This window comes from Microcaecilia unicolor, chromosome 6 (assembly GCF_901765095.1).
Source record: "Microcaecilia unicolor chromosome 6, aMicUni1.1, whole genome shotgun sequence".
Taxonomy (NCBI): domain Eukaryota; kingdom Metazoa; phylum Chordata; class Amphibia; order Gymnophiona; family Siphonopidae; genus Microcaecilia; species Microcaecilia unicolor.
In genome coordinates, this window is record NC_044036.1 from 194,485,962 (window position 1) to 194,507,694 (window position 21,733).

Genomic DNA, 21,733 nt, shown 5'->3' on the forward strand with positions numbered 1-21,733 from the left:
CAGATGTACCTTGCTGGGGGGATAATCTTTTTGGTGAAAAAGTAGAGGATCTTGTTGACCAGATCAAGAAGCATAATGATGCTATGGATTCGCTCTCCCGCCGGGCGCCTTCTGCTACAAACTCCTCAACTAGGAGGTTTTTTGGTGGGAAGCGGAGTGCTCCCTATTCCTATGCTAGGCGTAGGTACACTCCGGCTTCTCGACAGCCTAGTCAGGTTCAGCCCCAGCGCACTCGTTCTCGTCAACAGCATGTGCCTAAGGCGCCTGCTGCTCCCCAGCAAAAGCAAGGGACAAGCTTTTGACTGGCTCCTGTTAAGCATAGCTGCAGTAAAAGTGTCCATACTGGACGGCTTGCCGGTTGGAGGGAGGTTAATGTTTTTTCACCAACGATGGCCTCTCGTAACCTCCAAGTGGTGGGTTCTTCAAATAGTCCAGTTAGGATACACCCTCAATATGGAATCCAAACCTCCAAATTGCCCACCGGGAGCTTATTCTTATAGCTTCCAGCACAGGCAGGTACTTGCAGAGGAACTCTCCGCCGTTATAAAGGCCCATGCAGTCGAATCCGTGCCACCAGGGGAAGAAGGGCTGGGATTTTATTCCAGATACTCCCTTATGCAAAAGAAAATGGGGGATGCGTCCCATCCTAGACCTAAGGGCCCTGAACAAATTCTCCCTGGGCACCCTTCTTCCCATGATTCAGGAGAACGATTGGCTATGCTCTCTGGACTTAAAGGATGCTTACACCCACATCTCGATACTTCCAGCTCACAGGAAGTATCTTCGATTTTGGGTGGGAACGTAGCACTTTCAGTACCGTGTACTGTCCTTTGGCCTTGCGTCTGCACCTAGAGTGTTTACAAAGTGTCTAGCACTAATTATAGTGTCGCTATGCAGACTGGGAGTGCACCCTACGCCTGGAATAAACTTCCTGAGCCCCTACGTCTTGCCCCATCCTTGGCCACCTTTAAATCTAGACTGAAAGCCCACCTCTTTAACATTGCTTTTGACTCATAACCACTCGCCTCCACCTACTCTCCTCTCTTCCTTCCCGTTCACATTAATTGATTGATTTGCTTACTTTATTTATTTTTTGTCTATTAGATTGTAAGCTCTTTGAGCAGGGACTGTCTTTCTTCTATGTTTGTGCAGCGCTGCGTATGCCTTGTAGCGCTATAGAAATGCTAAATAGTAGTAGTAGTAATATATTTCCTTATCTCAACGATTGACCAGTAAAGAGCACCTCGCAGGACGGTGCTCTGAAGTTCATGTGAATGACTATTGAGGTGCTAGAGCTACTGGTGTTTGTAATAAATTAAGTCCCATCTTACTCCTGTTCAGAAATTGGAGTTCATTGGAGCACTGCTGGATACAAAGACAGCTCTCTGACTTAGCTCCCCGAGACAAGGGCAGACAACCTTCTGTCCCTGGTGTCCACAGTTCGAGCATCTCAGCAGGTCATAGCTCAGCAGATGTTGAGACTCTTGGGGAACATGGCCTCCACAGTTCATGTGACACCCATGGCACGTCTACATATGTGTTATGATTGGGGATATGAGCCCTTGTGCCCCGACTGAGCACGGTGAAGATGGAGTGCCACCGCGCTTTGTCAGGCAGCCAGACAACCCCAAGCTTCACCTGCACTTAGCCACTGTCCCCCAGGAGTTGAGCCCCTGGGTTCAAGCGGCCGGCAGGACTTCCGGAACCAGCGGGGTTGCTCGACCACTGACCAGACAAGCGGGAGCGCAGACACAGTCCTGGAGCAAGGAGTCAGCGAAGCAGCAAAAACAGAAAACAGTCCGAAGTCTGGGCCGGCAGCAACACAGCGTGAAGTCAAAAATCAGTCTGAAGGTCTGGGCAGGCAGCAACACATCGTGTGGTCAGTAAACAATCCGAGGTCAGGAACACAGGAAAACACTGGAACAGATGAAGACCACAACCTCTATGCGAATAGAAGCCGAAGCCTGGAAGGACTGGAAACAGGGCTTTAAATAGTGCAGGAATTAGGCTCAACCATGTGCAGCTGTTCCAAGATGGCCGCCCCATCAGAGGAGATGCTCTACGCCCAAATATGGGCTTCCTTCCTGAAGCTGCTCAACTCCAAGATGGCTGCCACAAGCTGAGATGCCAACTCCAAGATGGCCGTCCTATCCTGGCGGTACCACCTCCAAGATGGCTGCCGCATCCTCGAATGCCCATACCCTGCGCGAGCAGGCTGCACCTCTGGAGGAGTGTAGCAGAGCGTAACAATATGAGATCAGCTCAATGCACCCTAGCTTCCCAGTGGTGTCAAACGGCAGGGAATCTGGAGGATGTGATCCAGCTGTCCACCGATTTTTGAAATCCTCTTCACTGGTGGACAATCCGGTCCAATTTGACCATGGGATGACCATTCCAAATTCCTCAGCTACAAAAAGTGCTGACGACGGATGCATCACTCCTAGAGTGGGGAGCTCATGTAGATGGGCTTCACACTCAAGGAGCCTGGTCCTACCGGGAAACAGGTCTTCAGATCAACCTTTTGGAATTATGTGCGATCTGGAACGCTCTGAAGGCTTTAGGTTGCAATGTACTACACCAACAAGCAGGGGGTCACCGAATCTCACCCTCTGTTTCAGGAAGCTGTTCAGATGTGGCTTTGGACACGCCATCAGGGCATGTGTCTCCAAGCCACTTATCTGTCAGGTGTGAACAACAGTCTGGCCGACAGGCTGAGCAAGGTAATGCAATCTCACGAGTGGTCTCACTGAATATGGGTGTAGACCTCAAGATCTTCCAAGCATGGGGCACCCCCTCGGTGGATCATTTTGCCACTCAATTCAATCACAAAGTCCCTCAGTTCTGTTCCAGGCTTCAGGCCCACAACAGACTAGCGTCAGACGCCTTTCTCCTTCATTGTGGAACAGGCCTTCTGTATGCGTATCCTCCCATACCTCTAGTAGGGAAGACTTTGCTGAAACTAAAGCAAGACCGCGGAACCATGATTCTGATTGCACCCTTCTGGCTGTGTCAGATTTGGTTCCCTCTTCTTCTGGAGTTGCCCTCCGAGGAACCGTGAAGATTGTTTTCCAAATCTCATCACTCAGAACGAGGAGTCGCTTCTACATCCGAACCTCCAGTTTCTGGCTCTCACAGCCTGGATGTTGATACCTTAGAATTTGCCTCCTTGGATCTTTCAGAGGGTGTCTCTCGAGTCTTGCTTGCTTCCAGAAAAGATTCCACGAAGAGGTGTTATTCTTTCAAATGGAGGAGATTTGCTGTCTGGTGTGACAGCAAGGCCCTAGATCCTCTCTCTTGTCCTACACAGACCCTGCTTGAATACCTTCTACACTTTTCAGAGTCTGGTCTCAAGACCAACTCCGTAAGAGTTCACCTCAGTGCAATTAGTGCTTATCATCGGCGTGTAGAGGGTAAGCCTGTCTCTGGACAGCCTTTAGTTGTTCGCTTCATGAGAGGTTTTTTTTTTGTCAAAGCCCTCTGTCAAACCTCCACCAGTGTTATGGGATCTCAACGTCGTTACCCAGCTGATGAAAGCTCCTTTTGAGCCACTGAATTCCTGCCATCTGAAGTACTTGACCTGGAAGGTCTTTTTCTTGGTGGCTGTTACTTCAGCTCATAGGGTCAGTGAGCGTCAGGCCATAGTAGTGGATGCATCTTATACTAAGTTTCATCACATCATAGTAGTCCTCTGCACACACCCTAAGTTCCTTCCAAAGGTGGTGTCGGAGTTCCATCTGAACCAGTCGATTGTCTTGCCAACATTTTTTCCCCGTCCTCAGGCCCACCCAGGCGAAAGCAGCTTGCACACCTTGGACTGCAAGAGAGCATTGGCCTTTTTACATGGAGTGGACGAAGCCCTTCAGACAATCCGCCCAGTTGATTGTTGCTTTTGATCTCAACAGGAGGGGAGTCGCCATCGGAAAATGCACATTCTCTAATTGGCTAGCAGATTGCATTTCCTTCACGTATGCCCAAGCTGGGCTGACTCTGGAGGGCCATGTCACGGCTCATAATGTTAGAGCCATGACTGTGTCGGTGGCTCACTTAAAGTCGGCCTCCATTGAAGAGATTTGCAAAGCTGCAACGTGGTCTTCAGTCCACACATTCACATCTCACTACTGCTTTCAGCAGGATACGCGACGCGACAGTTGGTTTGGGCAGTCAGTGCTGCAGAATCTGGCTGGGGTTTAGAATCCAACTCCACGCCCCTAGGCCCGTTTTTATTCTATTCCAGGCTGCACTCATCTAGCTGTGTATAGTTCCAGGTTAACCTATTTAAGTCCTGGCTGTGGTGAGGCCCAATTGACCATTGTTTATTGTTTTGAGTAAGCCTGGATGCTAGGGATATCCCACATGTGAGAATAAGCAGCCTGCTTGTCCTCGGAGAAAGCGAAGATACTTACCTGCAGCAGGTATTCTCCGAGGACAGCAGGCTGATTATTCTCACAATCCCTCCCACCTCCCCTTTGGAGTTGTTGTTTGCTATGCTTTTTGATTTAACTGAGGTACATGCTCGCGCGGCGGGCGGGAAGTCAGTCCACGTATGTGTGCTGCACGCGCGCCAGAAGACTCTATCAAAGTTTTTTGTCTTTGCTATGGCAAAATGCCGGTTCCTGGGCTGACGTGGACGTCGACCCACGTGTGAGAATAATCAGCCTGCTATAGGTAAGTATCTTCGCTTTACTAGAGTAGGTACATACAAGTAAGAAAGTGAAAATACTTCTATTCCCCCTTCCTCCCTCCCCAATAATCAGGGACTGCCAGAGTTCAAGGGGGCATATCGGAGGCGTAGCGAAGATGGGACTTGGGCGTGCCTAACACTTGGATGTCCTCGACCCATATTCGAAAGAAACAAGGACGTCGCTGACGAACACTTGAACAACTTTACCTAGTCGTGTTTTTCTTACGACCAAGGCACAGAAAGGTGCCCGAAATGACCAGATGACCACCAGAGAGAATCGGGGATGACCTCCCCTTACTCCCCCAGTGGTCACTAACCCCCTCCCACCCTCAAAAAATATCTTTCACAATATTGATTGCCAGCCTCAGATGTCATACTCGCGTCCATCACAGCAGTATGCAGGACCCAGAAGCAGTTTTAGTGGGTGCAGTGCACTTCAGGCAGGCGGATCCAGGCCCATCCCCCCCCCCCCCCCCCCACCTGTTACGTTTGTGGAGAAAAGAGCGAGCCCTCCAAAACCCACCAGAAACCCACTATAACCACATCTAGGTGACCCCCTTCACCCGTAAGGGCTATAGTAGTGGTGTACAGTTGTGGGTTTTAGGGGGCTCAGCACACAAGGTAAGAGAGCTATATACCTGGGAGCAATTTATGAAGTCCACTGCAGTGCCCCCTAGGGTGCCCGGTTCGTGTCCTGGCATGTCAGGGGGACCAGCGCACTACAAATGCTGGCTCCTCCCACAACCAAATGGCTTGCATTTGGTCGTTTCTGACATGGACGTCCTTGGTTTCAATTATCGCCGAAAATCAGGGACGACCAAATTTCAGTATTTGGACGTCCCTGACCATATTATCGAAACGAAAGATGGACGTCCATCTTGTTTGGAAAATACGGGTTTCCCCGCCCCTGGATGGGGGACGTTTTGCGAGGACATTGTAGGCAGATTTCCCAGATAATAAATGACCTGAAACAAGGTTTCCCAACAGAACTATCCACAAGCAAAATATTCTGTTCTCTGTCTATGGGAAGGGGAAAAACCTTGGCTATGGCCCTACATGCCACTATTTCGGTCAGAGAGAGAGCTGAGAAATCAGGCTGATATATATATTAGCTTTATTATGGATAATATAGAAAAAGATATACAAAATAGAAATTTGGCAAAGCTTTGGCTGAACAAAAATACTGGCAATAATTCTTGCAACTATATTCTCACACTACACACATTTCTTACTGGTTGCTAGGTAAACTTGCACAACTGATTAGAATGCAATAACTATGTTACGAGGTAGTATGGTAATTAGCAGCTTCTTTCCCGACCAAGGTTATGACTAACACCAGCCTTATGCTCAGGTAATCACCACTCGCTAACCCAGACTAATAGGAGATAGATCACTGTGTCTCTCACCAGGCTAACCTCCGGGGACGCCTCTCAGGAGTAGCACAGGTTACTTCCCAGACTCAAGCTGAGAGATCAGCGAGTCTTTGTCAGAGCCACGACAGGCACTCTGCAGCAGTCAGCAAAGGCACAGGTCACACCTTGCAGGTAGCTGAACCACACGGTACTCTTCCAGATACACAGTTCATCAGTTGGTGGACCTTCTTAGGTCACTGGTCTTCTTTCCACCTCCACCTTCTTCCAAGGATTCCGACTAACTAACTCCCCAACTCTTCCCGCTCTTCCAGCGCCTCTCGGTCAGGTGATACCAATTATCCTCTTGTACCGTCCTGTGCATGGGCAAGAAGAGTTCTTGTTTTTTTTCTTTGTGACCTTGGAAATGGTAACTTCTGGTGCCATGCATGCCTCCCTTCTCATCATCTCCGAGATAGAAGGGGAATAATTGTAGCACAGAGTGTCCTTGGCTTCAGTAAGCCTGTCAGTGATTTTCCACAAACTGAAGCTGACTCTGACACAGAGATGTGCAGGTCAGAGGTTTGCAGCAGCCATCTTCTAGTAACAAGATGTCATAGGCTTGTATAGGCCAAGACCAGCAAGGGAGACACGGGGACATACCCCTACAACATCCTCATCAAAACTTGGACGTCCCCTTCGAAAATGCCCCTCTTTGTGACCAGAGCAAGTCACTTTACCTCCCATTGCCTTAGGTACCCATTGTATTTGTAAGCGCTCTTAGAGACTTGTAAATCATTTTTATGTACATGCTAGAATAAAATGTGGTTTTGGGAATGGGGAAGCTTCCTCTGTCTTCCTTGAGAAAACTGTGCATGCACCCATAGCCATGCCATGTTTGCGATGCTTCATCTTAAATCTTTGACATAAGTTTGATAAAACGTGCTCATGACCTGTAGGTTGCTAGGTTCTGGCTCATTTCTGTTCCGAAACATTGCAAGAAAATTTTAATCTTTCTTTTGCTCTCTGCAGGCACGTACATTCGAACCAGTGATGGAAGAATATTTGCTATTCGGACATCTGGAAAGCCGAAGGCTGAAGATGGACGTCGTGCAGCAACTTCAGGTACATGTCTTCGAGTCTGCTTTCTGATTATCAGTTTAGATAATGTTGCCTTTGTGTAGGAGGTGCTCTCAGGCTGCTGTTAATGGGTGAATGGTTGATTTCACAAAAAAGGGTGAATGCTCTCCAGTTGGCAATAATTTTGTGCCCAGTAAAAGGGTAAACTTGGAGATAAGCTGGAACAGATAGGAAAATCAAACCGACTTTAGGACAAAGAAGGAAAATAAGTGACCTTCTCTGTAGATAGCATTGACCTGATTATATAACAGGGAGCCAACATCAGAAATCCTTTATGAAATAGGCAGAACTGTCCCCAATAGTGTAAGAATGCAGAGCAGGAATAAATGTGTGCATGTACTCTGTGTGTACCTTCTGATTTTATAAAATCCATGTGTACATTGCAATTCCGCTTCCACTCTTCCCAAACTATCTGTGAGTGCCTACACTTAGCATTGAAGGTGTATGTACATAAACAGACACAAATGGTCACACAATTTTATAAAAGACGTGTACTTCTATAAGTATTACACATATAAGTCACTTCACTGGCTCCCTATCCGTTTCCGCATACAGTTCAAACTCCTCTTATTGACTTACTAGTGGAACCCAGCCCGTTTTCTCAACAATGAAACGGGACCTAGAAAGGCTCTCGTAAGCGATTTTTTAAAAAATCTCTCCCCTGCCCTTTCCTCCCCTCCATGTCCTGCGATTCTTCCCTGCCCTCCCATCCGTGTCCCGCGATTCTCTTCTCTCCTGTCCTCTCTTCCCATCCCATCCATGTCCATCAATTCTACCCTGCCTTGCCCTCCCCTTGATGTGCTGCGATTCTCTCTTCCTTTGTACCTCATCGTTTTCTGGCTGGCTTCCCTTCCGTTGGTAACATCCTGACGTCAGCTCGCCTCCAGTGTTCCCTTCCCTCTCACAGTTCCGCCCTCTGACGTCATTATGTTTTGACGTGAGGGTGGGGCAGTGAGGTGGAATGGAACGCTGGAGGCTGGCTGGCGTCAGGAGATGTTACGAACCCAGGCAGCCAGACAGCGATGGAATGTTGGAGGTGCAAATTATTATATAGGATAATTGCATTCACTCTGCAGCTCCTCAGTACCTGTCCACTCTCATCTCCCTACACTTCTCCCCGGGAACTCCGTTCACTGGGTAAATCTCTCTTATCTGCACACTTCTCCTCCACCGCTAACTCCAGACTCCGTTCCTTTTATCTTGCTGCACCATATGCCTGGAATAGACTTCCTGAGCCGGTACGTCAAGCTCCATCTCTGGACGTCTTCAAATCTAAGCTAAAAGCCCACCTTTTTGATACTGCTTTTAACGTCTAACCCTTGTTCGGAACCCTTATTTTATCATCCTCACTTTAATATTCCCTTATCTCTGTCCTGGAACTATTTGATAAAACTGTTAGGGGGCAACCCGCGGCAATCCGATCAGCTGCCCCTGGTGGGAAATGTAGACTTCTCCCCCGGAAATGATAATATATGCTTTCAGAGGTGGGGAGCTAAGGGACTGAGATATGTAGGCGATTTGCTTAATGAAGAGGGGCAAATCATAACTTGGGACGAGAAGTTGAATTCCAAAAAGGCAGATAGACGTGATCTCTTCGCCTATGGACAGGCTAAACACTATATTCAGAGTTTAAAGTTAAGGGAACAAAGACTTGGTCTTAGGAAATGTTTGTTGAATTTCTTTGAACCTATTCAAGATAGAGGGATGTCAGTATCAACTTTGAAAAAAGCCTTAGAGACCATACATTCGACACAGGAGAAAAAAAGAATTGAAACAAAGGTGGGGTGATGATTTAGGTATACCAGCGGAAGAGATAAATCTGAATCATTTAATAAAGAGAATACCATCAGGGTCAGTCAGCGTGGAATTAAGAGAATGTAATTTTTGAGTGCTGCACAGAGCTTATTTTACGCAAGAACGCCTCTTCAATGCGGGAGGTATAGATTCACCCATTTGCAAAAAATGCAACCAAGGAATTAACTCATTAATACACGCGTTCTGGAAATGTGCACATATTCAAAGTTTTTGGAGGGAGGTGACCACCTACCTGGAACATCTGGGAGGGAAACCAATCCCAATGTCCCCCAAAGGATTTCTCTTAGACCAATATGAGGATTTTGGCCGGCAGGATAAATATTTTTGTCAACTGCTTAGGAAAGCGGGGATGTTGGGTAAAAGATCAGTGTTGGGGACGTGGATCAGCGACCAGGCCCCGTCATATTGGCAATGGAGGAACAAATTACATACTTTGATGTTGTTTGAACTACAATATGCCTGCTTGACTTTTAAGCGGAGGAAGATGTTTTTGGCTAGCTGGGATAAATATATCTGATCCCTGTCCCACAGAGCCCGCAGCTTGGTGTTAAACTCATTCCCTGAATAAGGGTGGGGAGTAGATTAAGAGAAGCCCAGCGGCATTCCTGGGGGGGGGGGGGGTGCGGTCCAGCCTGGGTGCACGCCGTTGGGGGTGGGGGGGGGGGGGGGTGCGCCGCCGCGCGTGCCTGTCCTCCATTCGTTCCATGCTTCTTCTCTGCCCCGGAACAGGTTACTTCCTGTTTCGGGGCAGAGAAGAAGCATGGAACGAACGGAGGACCGGCTCGCGTGGCACCCCCCCCCCCCCCCCCCCAGCGGGGTGCACCCGGGGGGGGGGGGGTATCCTTTCGCCGGGGGGGGGGGGGCGCGCATCTGCAATCTGCCCCGGGTGTCAGCCCCCCTAGGAACGCCACTGGAGAAGCCAGACGCTCCCTGGGGTGGCCGGGGGGTCCTACGCGCTCAGATGGTGCAGAGTCGATTGGGGGGGGGGGGGTAAGGGAAGATAGGATGCTGGGGAAGATAAAGGGGGGGAGGATGGAATACAGACAACTAACTATAGCTCTGGATGATGGAAGGGTGGAAATGTGAAAGAATGAGCTGGTGGTTAATGGGAATCTACCCATACTACGGTCCGGAGGTTAAATACAACTAGATAAAGATTGAGGGGGGGGAAAGGGAGGGGTAGAAACACAGTTTGATGATGGATGGTTATGTTCAGGGATGGTGATATGTACTTGTTTCCCTCAATTCTTTTTTTCCTTGCAGTGTATCATCTATCATAAAGGTATTTCAGTTCCTCTATTTCACTATTGAGTAGAAACATGGAAAAGTTTGCTAATAGATGAACTCAAGTATGGGTAGGAGGGGTGGGGGATCAAGGGACAAAAGAGAAAACTCATTGACGATTACAAGGACGTGGGCAAAATTTTTTTGGTATTTATACTATGTTTGGTGTTAATGTTAAACATGAGTTTGTACTGTGCTTTTCGTCAATAAAAAACAATTTAAATCTAATATTCCCTTATCTCTTATTTGTCCTGTTTGTCTGTCCTAATTAGATTGTAAGCTCTGTCGAGCAGGGACTGTCTCTTCATGTTCAAGTATACAGCGCTGCGTACATCTAGTAGCGCTATAGAAATGATAAGTAGTAGTAGTAGTAATACGGACAGAGCTGGGGTAGAATTGCAATATACACGTGTATAGAGTACACACATACATTTACACCTTCAGCAAGGAGTACATTTATGCAAGAAAATTTGTATGCCTTTAGGTAATAGGCACTTTTTTGGATTTTTCATGTAAGCATCCTGTAATGAAATTACCCCGTGGAGCTTGCAAGTACACATTTTAACTATGGACCCACAGACATTGCACCTACTGTTAATGAGGGTCAGGTTGGTGGAGAATGGAAAAGCAAACCTTCAAGCATATTTCCGAAAAACATTAAAGACCCACCTGTTCGAAAAGGCATACCCTATGGACCCAACTTAAGGGCCTAAATCTCTGCAACACAACTTAAACAAACCTTATAATGTATACTATACAGTTCTCCTGCTCTACTATTCCTGTTGTCTAGATCTATAAACCTTATAAGACTATAACATCAACCTGTATTTTTTTCTATACCGGAGCTGGCAAATACCTTCACGGTACTATGTAAGCCACATTGAGCCTGCAAATAGGTGGGAAAATGTGGGATACAAATGCAACAAATAAATACATTTTCGCTGTCTCTTCACCTGGGAATGCTCCTTTTCCTTATGAATAAAAGGACACATGCTGTTCTACACTAATCTAATCTAAGACTGGGCAGTTTTCAAAAGCCTGTTGTACACAGATATAAACACAATGACCTGTCTAAAACCTTTTGAGAATTACTTCTCCAAACGTAAGCAGGCCGATTGGTGGCATATACCCAGTATCCAAATGTTTAAATGTCTAATTACTTCTTCATACCTAAGCAGGCTGCTTAGTCTCTTGCATTAATCAAACTATCTCTAATGTTTCTCAGATCTTACACTAATACTATTTGCTTTTGTCTCACCTAGAATGTAAACTGCACTGAACCCTGGAAAGGGGATATTAGCGGAATACAAGAATTGAATAATATTTCCTCATATTTCAGAACTTCTGTAATAATGACTGCTTTTATTCTACATTCTAATTTTGGCTTCTACTGTTTATGAAATCACCTGGGTGTATGCCAACAGAATCTTTTGTTGAAATTTCCTGAACTGTGCATGTTATATTCTCTAAAATTCTCTAAATGCCAATACTGAAAAAGGAATGATAAAAAAATAAAATATAACAATTCAGGGACGGGCTGACGGAGATCTGAGCACCCCCCCCCCCAATCCAGCAGAGATTATTGGTTCTGTAGTCTGTCATCATATTTCTAAAACTCACTTTAGACAAAAACCTAATGTAGAAGTATTCAAAGTCATTAAATCATTCTAGCAGTGCATCCAAGTTATAAATTTGGAAAGATCCAGATTTTTTCTAAATACTGATGATGCTCTAGTATAGTGGTTCTCAACCTCTTCTCAGTTGAGACACATCTGATGGATGATGCTCACAAATGACCTACTACTACTTATCATTTCTATAGCGCTACTAGACGTACACAGCGCTGTACACTTGAACATGAAGAGACTGTCCCTGCTCGACAGAGCTTACAATCTAATTAGGACAAACAGGACAAATAAAAGATAAGGGAATTACTAAGGTGGGGATGATAAGATGAGGGTTCTGAACAAGTGAATAAGGGTTAGGAGTTAAAAGGAACATCAAAAAGGTGGGCTTTTAGCTTAGATTTGAAGACGGCCCGAGATGGAGCTTGACATACCGGCTCAGGAAGTCTATTCCAGCCATATGGTGTAGCAAGATAAAAGGAACGGAGTCTGGAGTTAGCAGTGGAGGAGAAGGGTGCAGATAAGAGAGATTTACCCAGTGAACGGAGTTCCCGGGGAGGAGTGTAGGGAGAGTGGAGAGGTACTGAGGAGCTGCAGAGTGAATGCACTGGCAATAAGAGGAGTTTAAACTGTATGTGGAAACGGATAGGCAGCCAGTGAAGTGACTTGAGGAGAGGGCTAATATGAGCATAACGACACTGGCGAAATATTAGTCGTGCAGCTGAATTTTGAACAGATTGAAGAGGAGAGAGATGGCTAAGTGGGAGATGTGTGAGAAGCAAGTTGCAATAGTCTAAGTGAGAGGTGGTAAGAGTGTGGATGAGGGTTCTGGTAGTGTGCTGAGAAAGGAAAGGGTGAATTTTGCTGATATTATAGGGAAAGAAACGACAGATTTTAGCAGTCTGTTGAATATGTGCAGAGAAGGAGAGAGAGGAGTCGAAGATGACGAGCTGATGAGACAGGAAGGATGAGAGTGTTATCCACAGAAATAGAGAATGGGAGAAGAGGAGAGGTTGGTTTAGGGGGAAAGATAAGAAGCTCAGTCTTGGTCATGTTTAGTTTCAGATGGCGCTGAGACATCCAGACAGCAATGTCAGACAGGCAGGCTGATACTTTGGCCTGGATTTCAGCTGAGATTTCTGATGTGGAGAGGTAGATCTGGGAGTCATCAGCATAAAGATGATACTGAAAACCATGGGATGAGATCAGAGTACCAAGGGAAGAAGTATAGATGGAGAAAAGAAGAGGTCCCAGGACAGATCTGTGAGGTACACCAACTGACAGTGGGATAAAAGTAGAGGAGGATCCACTAGAGTATACGCTAAAGGTACACTGGGAGAGATAAGAAGAAAACCAGGAAAGAACAGAGCCCTGAAATCCAAGTGAGGACAGCGTATCAAGGAGTAGGCTGTGATCAACAGTGTCAAAAGCAGCAGATAGATCTGGCCAGGAACAGATCATTGGAGACTTTAGCAAGCGCTGTTTCAGTTGAATGAAGGGGGTGAAAACCAGATTGAAGTGGATCAAGAATAGCTTGAGATGAAAGAAAGTCAAGGCAACGGTGTCTTGGATAGGAAAGGGAGGAGGGAGATGGGCTGATAGATGGAAGGGCAGGTAGGGTCCAATGAAGTTTTTTTAAGGAGTGGTGTGACTACGGCATGTTTGAAGGCATCAGGAACAGTTGCAGTGGAAAGTGAAACATTGAGGATGTGACAAATAAAAGGGATGACAGTAGGAGAGAGAGTGTTAAGTAGATGGGTGGGAATAGGATCAGAGGAACAGGTAGTTAGTTTCGAGGAGGAAAGAAGATGTGTAGTTTCCTCTTCAGTGATTTCAGAAAAGGAAGAAAAGGAGGCAGAGGTTGGAGGGTTGAGAGAATGGACTGAGGGAAGGAGAGGTGGAGGTGACCTGGTTGAAAATTCAAGTTTAATCTTGTGAACCTTATGAAAGTACTCAGCCAGAGTCTGGGGGGAAAGTGAAGGGGGGGGTGGTTGGAGGTGAAGGCACTTTGAGGAGAGTGTTCAGTGTGGCAAAGAGACGTCGAGGGTTTAAGCCAAGAGAATTTGTCAACTGGATGTAATAGACTTGTTTGGCAAGTAAAAGAGCAGACTGGAAGGAGGTCAGCAAGAATTTGAAATGTGTGAAGTCAGCACGAGCACAGGATTTTAGCCAAAGGCGTTTGGCAGAGCAGGCACAGGAACGAAGGTAGTGGATTCTAGAGGTCAGCCAAGGCTGGAGTTTGGTACGTTTTACAGAATGGGGAATGGGAGGAGCAAGAGTATCTAGAGCAAAGGAGAGAATAGTATTATAGGAAGAGACAGCCTCATTGACAGACTTGGATAACATAGTGGTAGAGAAGAGATTTGAAACACTGGAGGACAGAGTAGAAGGGTCAATAGCCTGACGATTCCTAAATGTATTGGTTAAGATTGGACAGGACTGGGGAGGAGTGTGTTTAAGAGTGAAAGTTATCAGATGATGGTCAGAGAGGGGAAGAGTTGAGGCACAGAAACTGGAGATTGAGCAGTTTGAGAAGAGGATAAGATCAAGACAGTGGCCATTCTGGTGAGTGGGGGCAGTGGACACAGTTGAAGATTGAAAGAGGATGTTAAAGCAAGAAACTGAGAAGCATAAGAGTCAGAGGGATCATTAGCATGAATGTTAAAATCCCCAAGAATGAGGGAAGGAAATGAAGGTTCAAGAAAGAAGGAAAGCCAGGTATCAAAGTCAGTGAGAAAGGAAGAAAGGGACTTATCAGGGGGTTGATAAATGACTGCTACTCAGAGAGGCAGAGGAGCGAATAGACAAATGGAGTGGACTTCGAAGGAAGAAAAACAGTGAGACTGAGGTGGAAGAAGAGTTTGTAATCTACAAGAGGGTGAAAGTAGTAGCCCGACACTACCTCCGCTGCCAACTGGGCGAGGAGTATGGGAGAAAAGATAACCTCCATGGCATAGGGCCGTGACTGAAGCAGAGTCTTCAGGGTAAAGCCAAGTTTCAGTTAGGGCAGGCAGATGGAGAGTACGAGAGATAAAGAGGTCATGGATGTAGGAAAGTTTGTTACAGACAGAGCGGGCATTCCACAGAACGCAAGAGAAAGGCATGGAAGAAGGGGGGAGGAGAGGAACAGAAATTAGATTGGAGATAACACGGTGTGACCTGCACAATTAGGATGAGAGCTGATGTGGAGGACCAGGATTGGGATTAATGTCCTCAGCGGAGAGCAGGAGAAGGAGTATGGAGAAGAGTAGGAGAGGTATGACAACAGCAACGAAGGCGAGATGTACTCAGATAGAAAGGAGATGGATGAATGGAAAGAAGGAAATGTTGAAGGTTGAGAGCTGAGAAAAAGGAAGAGGAAAAAAGAGATGGTGAGATGGTCTGACACAGTATAGCAGTTCTTATGAGTTAAATGTAAATATGCTTTGCATCCAACCTCTCCCTAACAACAAATGCAGATCAGAACTGGGAAATTTTTTATGACAGTCACCATACAAAAAAATATTCTGAAATCATGTCATCTGAGCACTAGTAGCATAAATCTCTCCACTACCAGGCACATGGACTCTGGAGATGGAGGGAGAGAAAGAGAGGGAGACGTGAGGAAAGGAGAAAGAGAGGGATATGTTGTTCAGAATCTCTCCCTCCTTCTTACCTACCAGCTCTTTCCTCTGGAAAAGGCAGGCTACTGTGGGGATCATCCCCATTTAGAATCTCACCCTCTTCCAAGATGGGGGTCTTGGTGGGAGGGGTCTTGTCCCAGGCCACTGAACACATTTAGCCATTCCAGTGTCTCACTAGAGACCTTTTCCCTCTCTCTTCATTCTCTCCCTTCCATTGTGTAACATCTCTTCCTCTATCACTCCCCTCCATCCCCAGGTCCATTATATCCCCTTCCTCCCTCCCTCCCTCCCTCCCTCCCTCCCATTGTTCAGCATCTCTTCCTCCCTCCCCTCCACCCTAGTCTGATATTTCTCCCGGGGTCCACCACCTATTCCTCTCTCCCTCCCTAAGGTCACCACCTGTCCCTTTTTTTTTGGTCTCTGCCTCCACAAGGTCAAACACCTCTCTCTCCCTCCCAGAGTCCAACATCTCTCTTTCCTCCCTCCAATGGTCCAACATCTTTCTCTCCCTCCCCTCCTCCCCCAAGTCTGTCATCTCTTCAAAACCTTCGACCTAGCCACTGTCCAACATTTTTCTCTTCCCCCTGCCCCTCCCCAGGTGCAGACCCCTCCCCGTTTTACCCCACCCCAACCCCTATCTATCTAAAAATGTAAGTTTATCTGTAGCAGTCAGCAGCAGTGATTTTTGCATAGGCCATGTGCCACCAAGACTAGAATCTTCTCTCTTTCCTGTGGCCAGCCCTTGCAGAGAAGAGACTGGGCTCAGTGGCAGATGGCCTATGTGAATCACTTCTGCTGTCGGTGGCCACTACAGAGAAATGCGTGTAGCCAGGGAGGGGGGAGGGAGTTCGGAGAGAGGGGTAGATGCCAGACTTTCGAGAGGGGGAGTGAGGAGAGAGAGATGTTGGACATAAGAATGAGGGAGGCACTGGGCCCTCAGGCACTGCCTGGTTGCCTGAATGATAGGTCCACCCCATAAATGCCTTTCTAACTTTAAACAAATAAAGCCTTTAAAAAAATTGCTTCATCTACAAAATGCGCTTTCTGCTACTGCGGTTAATCATTTACATAAAGCTACCAGATATACATGATGCTGTACATACATACTGGCAAGATCCTTTGAGTTAAAACCAACAACAGTATATTTCATTTCATTTCATGTTTTTGTTTATATACGGCATACCCAGTTACAAGAACTCCCCAGTGTGGTGCAAAGGATAAAAACATATTCTACCCAACCATTGTATGTTAGTTTAGGTTAGTTTATTTGTATCTCACAGTATAACCAGGCATCTAGGAGAATATACAAAGTTAAAAACAAATTATAAATCAAAAACACCAGTTGTTATTCCATAACCTGTTATACATAGTAACATACATAGTAGATGACGGCAGAAAAAGACCTGCACGGTCCATCTAGTCTGCCCAACAAGATAAACTCATATGTGCTACTTCTTGTGTATACCTTACCTTGATTTGTATCTGCCATTTTCAGGGCACAGACCGTAGAAGTCTTGCCCAGCCCTAGCCCCACCTCCCACTCTCGTCTAAGCTTCTGAGGATCCATTCCTTCTGAACAGGATTCCTTTATGTTTATCCCATGTATGTTTGAATTCCGCTACCATTTTCATCTCCACCACCTCCACCGGGAGGGCATTCCAAGTATCTACCACTCTCTCCGTGAAAAAATACTTCCTGGCATTTTTCTTGAGTCTGCCCCCCTTCAATCTCAGATCATGTCCTATAGTTCTACCGCCTTCCCATCTACGGAAAAGGTTCGTTTGCGGATTAATACCTTTCAAATATTTGAACGTCTGTATCATATCACCCCTGTTTCTCCTTTCCTCCAGGGTATACATGTTCAGGTCAGCAAGTCTCTCCTCATACGTCTTGTAACGCAAATCCCATACCATTCTCGTAGCTTTTCTTTGCACCGCTTCAATTCTTTTTACATCCTTAGCAAGGTATGGCGTCCAAAACTGAACACAGTACTCCAGCTGGGGCCTCACCACCGACTTATACAGGGGCATTAAAACCTCTTTTCTTCTGCTGGTCACATCTCTCTCTATACAGCCTAGCAACCTTCTGGCTACGGCCACCGCCTTGTCACACTGTTTCGTCGCCTTCAGATCCTCAGATATTATCACCCCAAGATCCCTCTCCCTGTCCGTACCTATAAGACTCTCCCCGCCTAACACATATGTCTCCTGTGGATTTCTACTCCCTAAGTGCATCACTTTGCATTTCTTCGTTAGCTTAGCAGAGTTTAAAAAGGGGCTAGACGGTTTCCTAAAGGACAAGTCCATAAACCACTACTAAATGGACTTGGGAAAAATCCACAATTCCAGGAATAACATGTATAGAATGTTTGTACGTTTGGGAAGCTCGCCAGGTGCCCTTGGCCTGGATTGGCCACTGTCGTGGACAGGATGCTGGACTCGATGGACCTTTGGTCTTTTCCCAGTGTGGCATTACTTATGTACTTAGGAATTTTAATTGCCAAACCTTAAGACCATTCTTCTAGCTTCTGCAGATTCTTTTTCATGTTTTCCACTCCCTCCCTGGTGTCCACTCTGTTGCAAATCTTAGTATCGTGCTCAAAAAGGCAAACTTTACCTTCTAACCCTTTGGCAATGTTACTCACAAATATATTGAACAGAATCGGCCCCAGCACCGATCCCTGAGGCACTCCACTACTCACCTTTCCCTCTGAGCGAATTCCATTAACCACCACCCTCTGGTTTCTGTCCATCAACCAGTTCCTAATCCAGTTAACCACTTCAGGTCCTATCTTCAGCCTGTCCAGTTTATTCATGAGCCTCCTTTGGGGAACCGTGTCAAAAGCTTTGCTGAAATCTAAGTAGATTACGTCTATAGCACGTCTTTGATTCAATTCTCCAGTCACCCAGTCAAAGAATTCAATGAGATTAGTTTGACACGATTTCCCTTTGCAACTTATTGGCTTCCGGGAAATTCACTATCCTGTCCTTCAGCATCGCTTCCATTACTTTTCCAATAACTGAAGTGAGGCTTACCGGCCTGTAGTTTCCAGCTTCTTCTCTATCACCACTTTTGTGAAGAGGGACCACCTCCGCCGTTCTCCAATCGCACAGAACCTAAACACTAAAATATTAAAATCCCACATCCGTAACACAAATCAAATTAGACCTTGTAAAACTAAAGTAATTAGCCCATCATTCGAAATCCATTTATTCATAGTCATCTGGGTACATAAGTGTTGCCATACTGGGACAGACCAAAGGTCCATCATGTCCAGTATCCTGTTTCCAACAGTGGCCAATCCAGGTTACAAGTACCTGGCAAGATCCCAAAACAGTACAATATATTTTATGCTGCTTATCCTAGAAATAAACAGTGGATTTTCCTGATGTCCATCTTAATAATGGCTTATGGACTTTTCGGTAGGAAAAGGGATGCTCAGTTTGCAGAGTATTTTGCAATAGGCTCACTGAATATACAGCCTTTCGTGAAATGCCTTTGTGGCTGTTGAAAAAGAATGTGTAGTTTGTGTTACGTATAACGCCAGATTCAGTAAATGGTGCCCAATATGGGTGCCAAGGACTTAAAATAACTGAAACGAGAGTAAATCTTGGGTTGCAAGTTGGGCACTATTCTATAAGACTGCGTGCAATTTTCCGGAATGCCCCATGCCCCCCCCCCCCCCCCCCCCCATGAGAGCACCTTTTGTATTTGAATGTACTGCTGTTGAAAAATAGGATATGAAGGCATACGTTTTAGACTGGCCTTGATCATGTCATCTTGAAACCGAAGGGAATGGGGGAGGTACAGTAATATGAAAGAGATGTTCGCCCCTCTTCATTTCCCGTATTATTGCATGTAATGTTTCTTTTTTTTTTTTATTTATAAGAAGTCTTTATTGAGTAGTGATAAATCCCTCTACAAAAAGTACTACATGAGGAAAAAACCTCCGATTTACTCACATTGAGCTTGAATCCTGAGACTGCAGAGTACAATGACAAACTTTTCAGCAGGTTTGGTAAAGAGAGTAATAGCTTTGTCAAAGAGAGAAGCACATCATCTGCAAAAAGTGCCAGTTTGTACTCCCTATCGCCCACCCGAATACCTGATATATTCGGGTCTGACCTAATATACATAGCCAAAGGCTCCATGACCAGTGCAAAGAGCAAAGGAGAAAGAGGGCATCCCTGTCCAGTCCCGCGAGACAGTGAAAACATCTGAGAATTACCACCATTCACTCTAACACATGCCCTGGGAGATGTGTACAAAGCCCGAATCCACCGTATGAAGCCTGAGGCAATTCCAAACCGGTCCAACACTTGAAACATAAAAGGCCAATGGACTCTATCAAAAGCCTTTTCAGCGTCCAATCCTAACAAACAGGAAAATTACTTTTCTTAGCAACGTGTAGCAAATTAACCATTCTGCGAATATTGTCCGATGCTTGTCTAGAAGGGATAAAGCCCGTCTGATCGGGATGTATTAAGTCCGGCATAACCTTTGCCAAGCAGTCCACCAAAACCTTTGCTAAGATTTTTTATATCAGAATTCAATATAGATATCCAACTGACCAACTCTCTTGGCTCTAATCCTCGACTTCTCTTCACCACATTGAACTCTCTCCTCAAGGTGCCCCCTCCGCCAACTCCCCCTTCATTATCTCCTCAGACCCTTGCTGAATTCTTTCACAACAAGGTTCAAAAGATAAACCTTGCTTTCTCTACCTCACCAGCTCTCCCTCCACTAGTCCGTTCCCCTCTCTCTCCTTCCCCTCATTCCCTTTCCTCCTTTCCTGAAGTTACTATTGAGGAAACTACACTTCTCCTTTCTTCCTCAAAATGTACCACCTGTTCCTCTGATCCCATTCCCACCCACCTTCTTAATGCCATCTCTCCTACTCTTATTCCTTTTATCTGTCACATTCTCAACCTCTCACTTTCCACTGCGACTGTCCCTGCTGCCTTTAAACATGCTGTGGTCACACCTCTCCTTAAGAAGCCTTCACTTGACCCTACTTGTCCCTCTAATTACTGACCCATCTCCCTCCTTTCTTTTCTCTCCAAATTACTTGAGCGTGCTGTTCACCGCCGCTGCCTTGATTTTCTCTCCTCACATGCTATTCTTGACCCATTACAATCTGGTTTTCGCCCTCTCCACTCAACCGAAACTGCGCTTACTAAAGTATCCAATGACCTATTACTGGCTAAATCCAGAGGTCAATATTCCATCCTCATTCTTCTTGATCTTTCCGCTGCTTTTGACACTGTCGATCACAGCATACTTCTCGATACCCTGTCCTCACTTGGATTCCAGGGCTCTGTCCTTTCCTGGTTCTCTTCCTACCTCTCCCTCCGCACCTTTAGTGTTCACTCTGGTGGATCCTCTTCTACTTCTATCCCTCTGCCTGTCGGCGTACCTCAGGGTTCTGTTCTTGGTCCCCTCCTCTTTTTTATCTACACTTCTTCCCTTGGTTCATTAATCTCATCCCATGGCTTTTCCTACCATCTCTATGCTGATGACTCCCAAATCTACCTTTCTACCCCTGATATCTCACCTTGCATCCAAACCAAAGTTTCAGCGTGCTTGTCTGACATTGCTGCCTGGATGTCTCAACGCCACCTGAAATTAAATATGACCAAAACCGAACTTCTCATTTTCCCCCCCAAACCCACTTCCCCGCTCCCCCTGTTTTCTATTTATGTTGATGGCTCTCTCATTCTCCCTGTCTCCTCAGCTCGAAACCTTGGGGTCATCTTTGACTCTTCTCTCTCCTTCTCTGCTCATATCCAGCAGACCGCCAAGACCTGTCGTTTCTTTCTTTACAACATCCGTAAAATCCGCCCCTTTCTTTCCGAGCACTCTAGCAAAACCCTCATCCACACCCTTGTCACCTCTCGTTTAGACTACTGCAATCTGCTTCTTGCTGGCCTCCCACTTAGTCACCTCTCCCCTCTCCAGTCGGTTCAAAACTCTGCTGCCCGTCTCATCTTCTGCCAGGGTCGCTTTACTCATACTACCCCTCTCCTCAAGACCCTTCACTGGCTCCCTATCCGTTTTCGCATCCTGTTCAAACTTCTTCTACTAACCTATAAATGTATTCACTCTGCTGCTCCCCAGTATCTCTCCACACTCGTCCTTCCCTACACCCCTTCCCGTGCACTCCGCTCCATGGATAAATCCTTCTTATCTGTTCCCTTCTCCACTACTGCCAACTCC

The 21,733-nt window shown here is 46.2% G+C and overlaps 1 protein-coding gene across 4 annotated transcripts in view; it reads left to right on the plus strand.

Annotated features, from left to right (window-relative positions):
* The window catches only part of RAD54L2 (RAD54 like 2), a 430,539-nt gene that overhangs the window by 379,444 nt on the left and 29,362 nt on the right, over positions 1-21,733 (plus strand). For all 4 annotated transcript variants that reach the window (XM_030205506.1, XM_030205503.1, XM_030205505.1 and 1 more), the window contains one exon: positions 7,063-7,155. In XM_030205506.1, the coding sequence (XP_030061366.1) occupies positions 7,063-7,155 (93 nt within the window). The remainder of the gene's footprint in view (positions 1-7,062; positions 7,156-21,733) is intronic.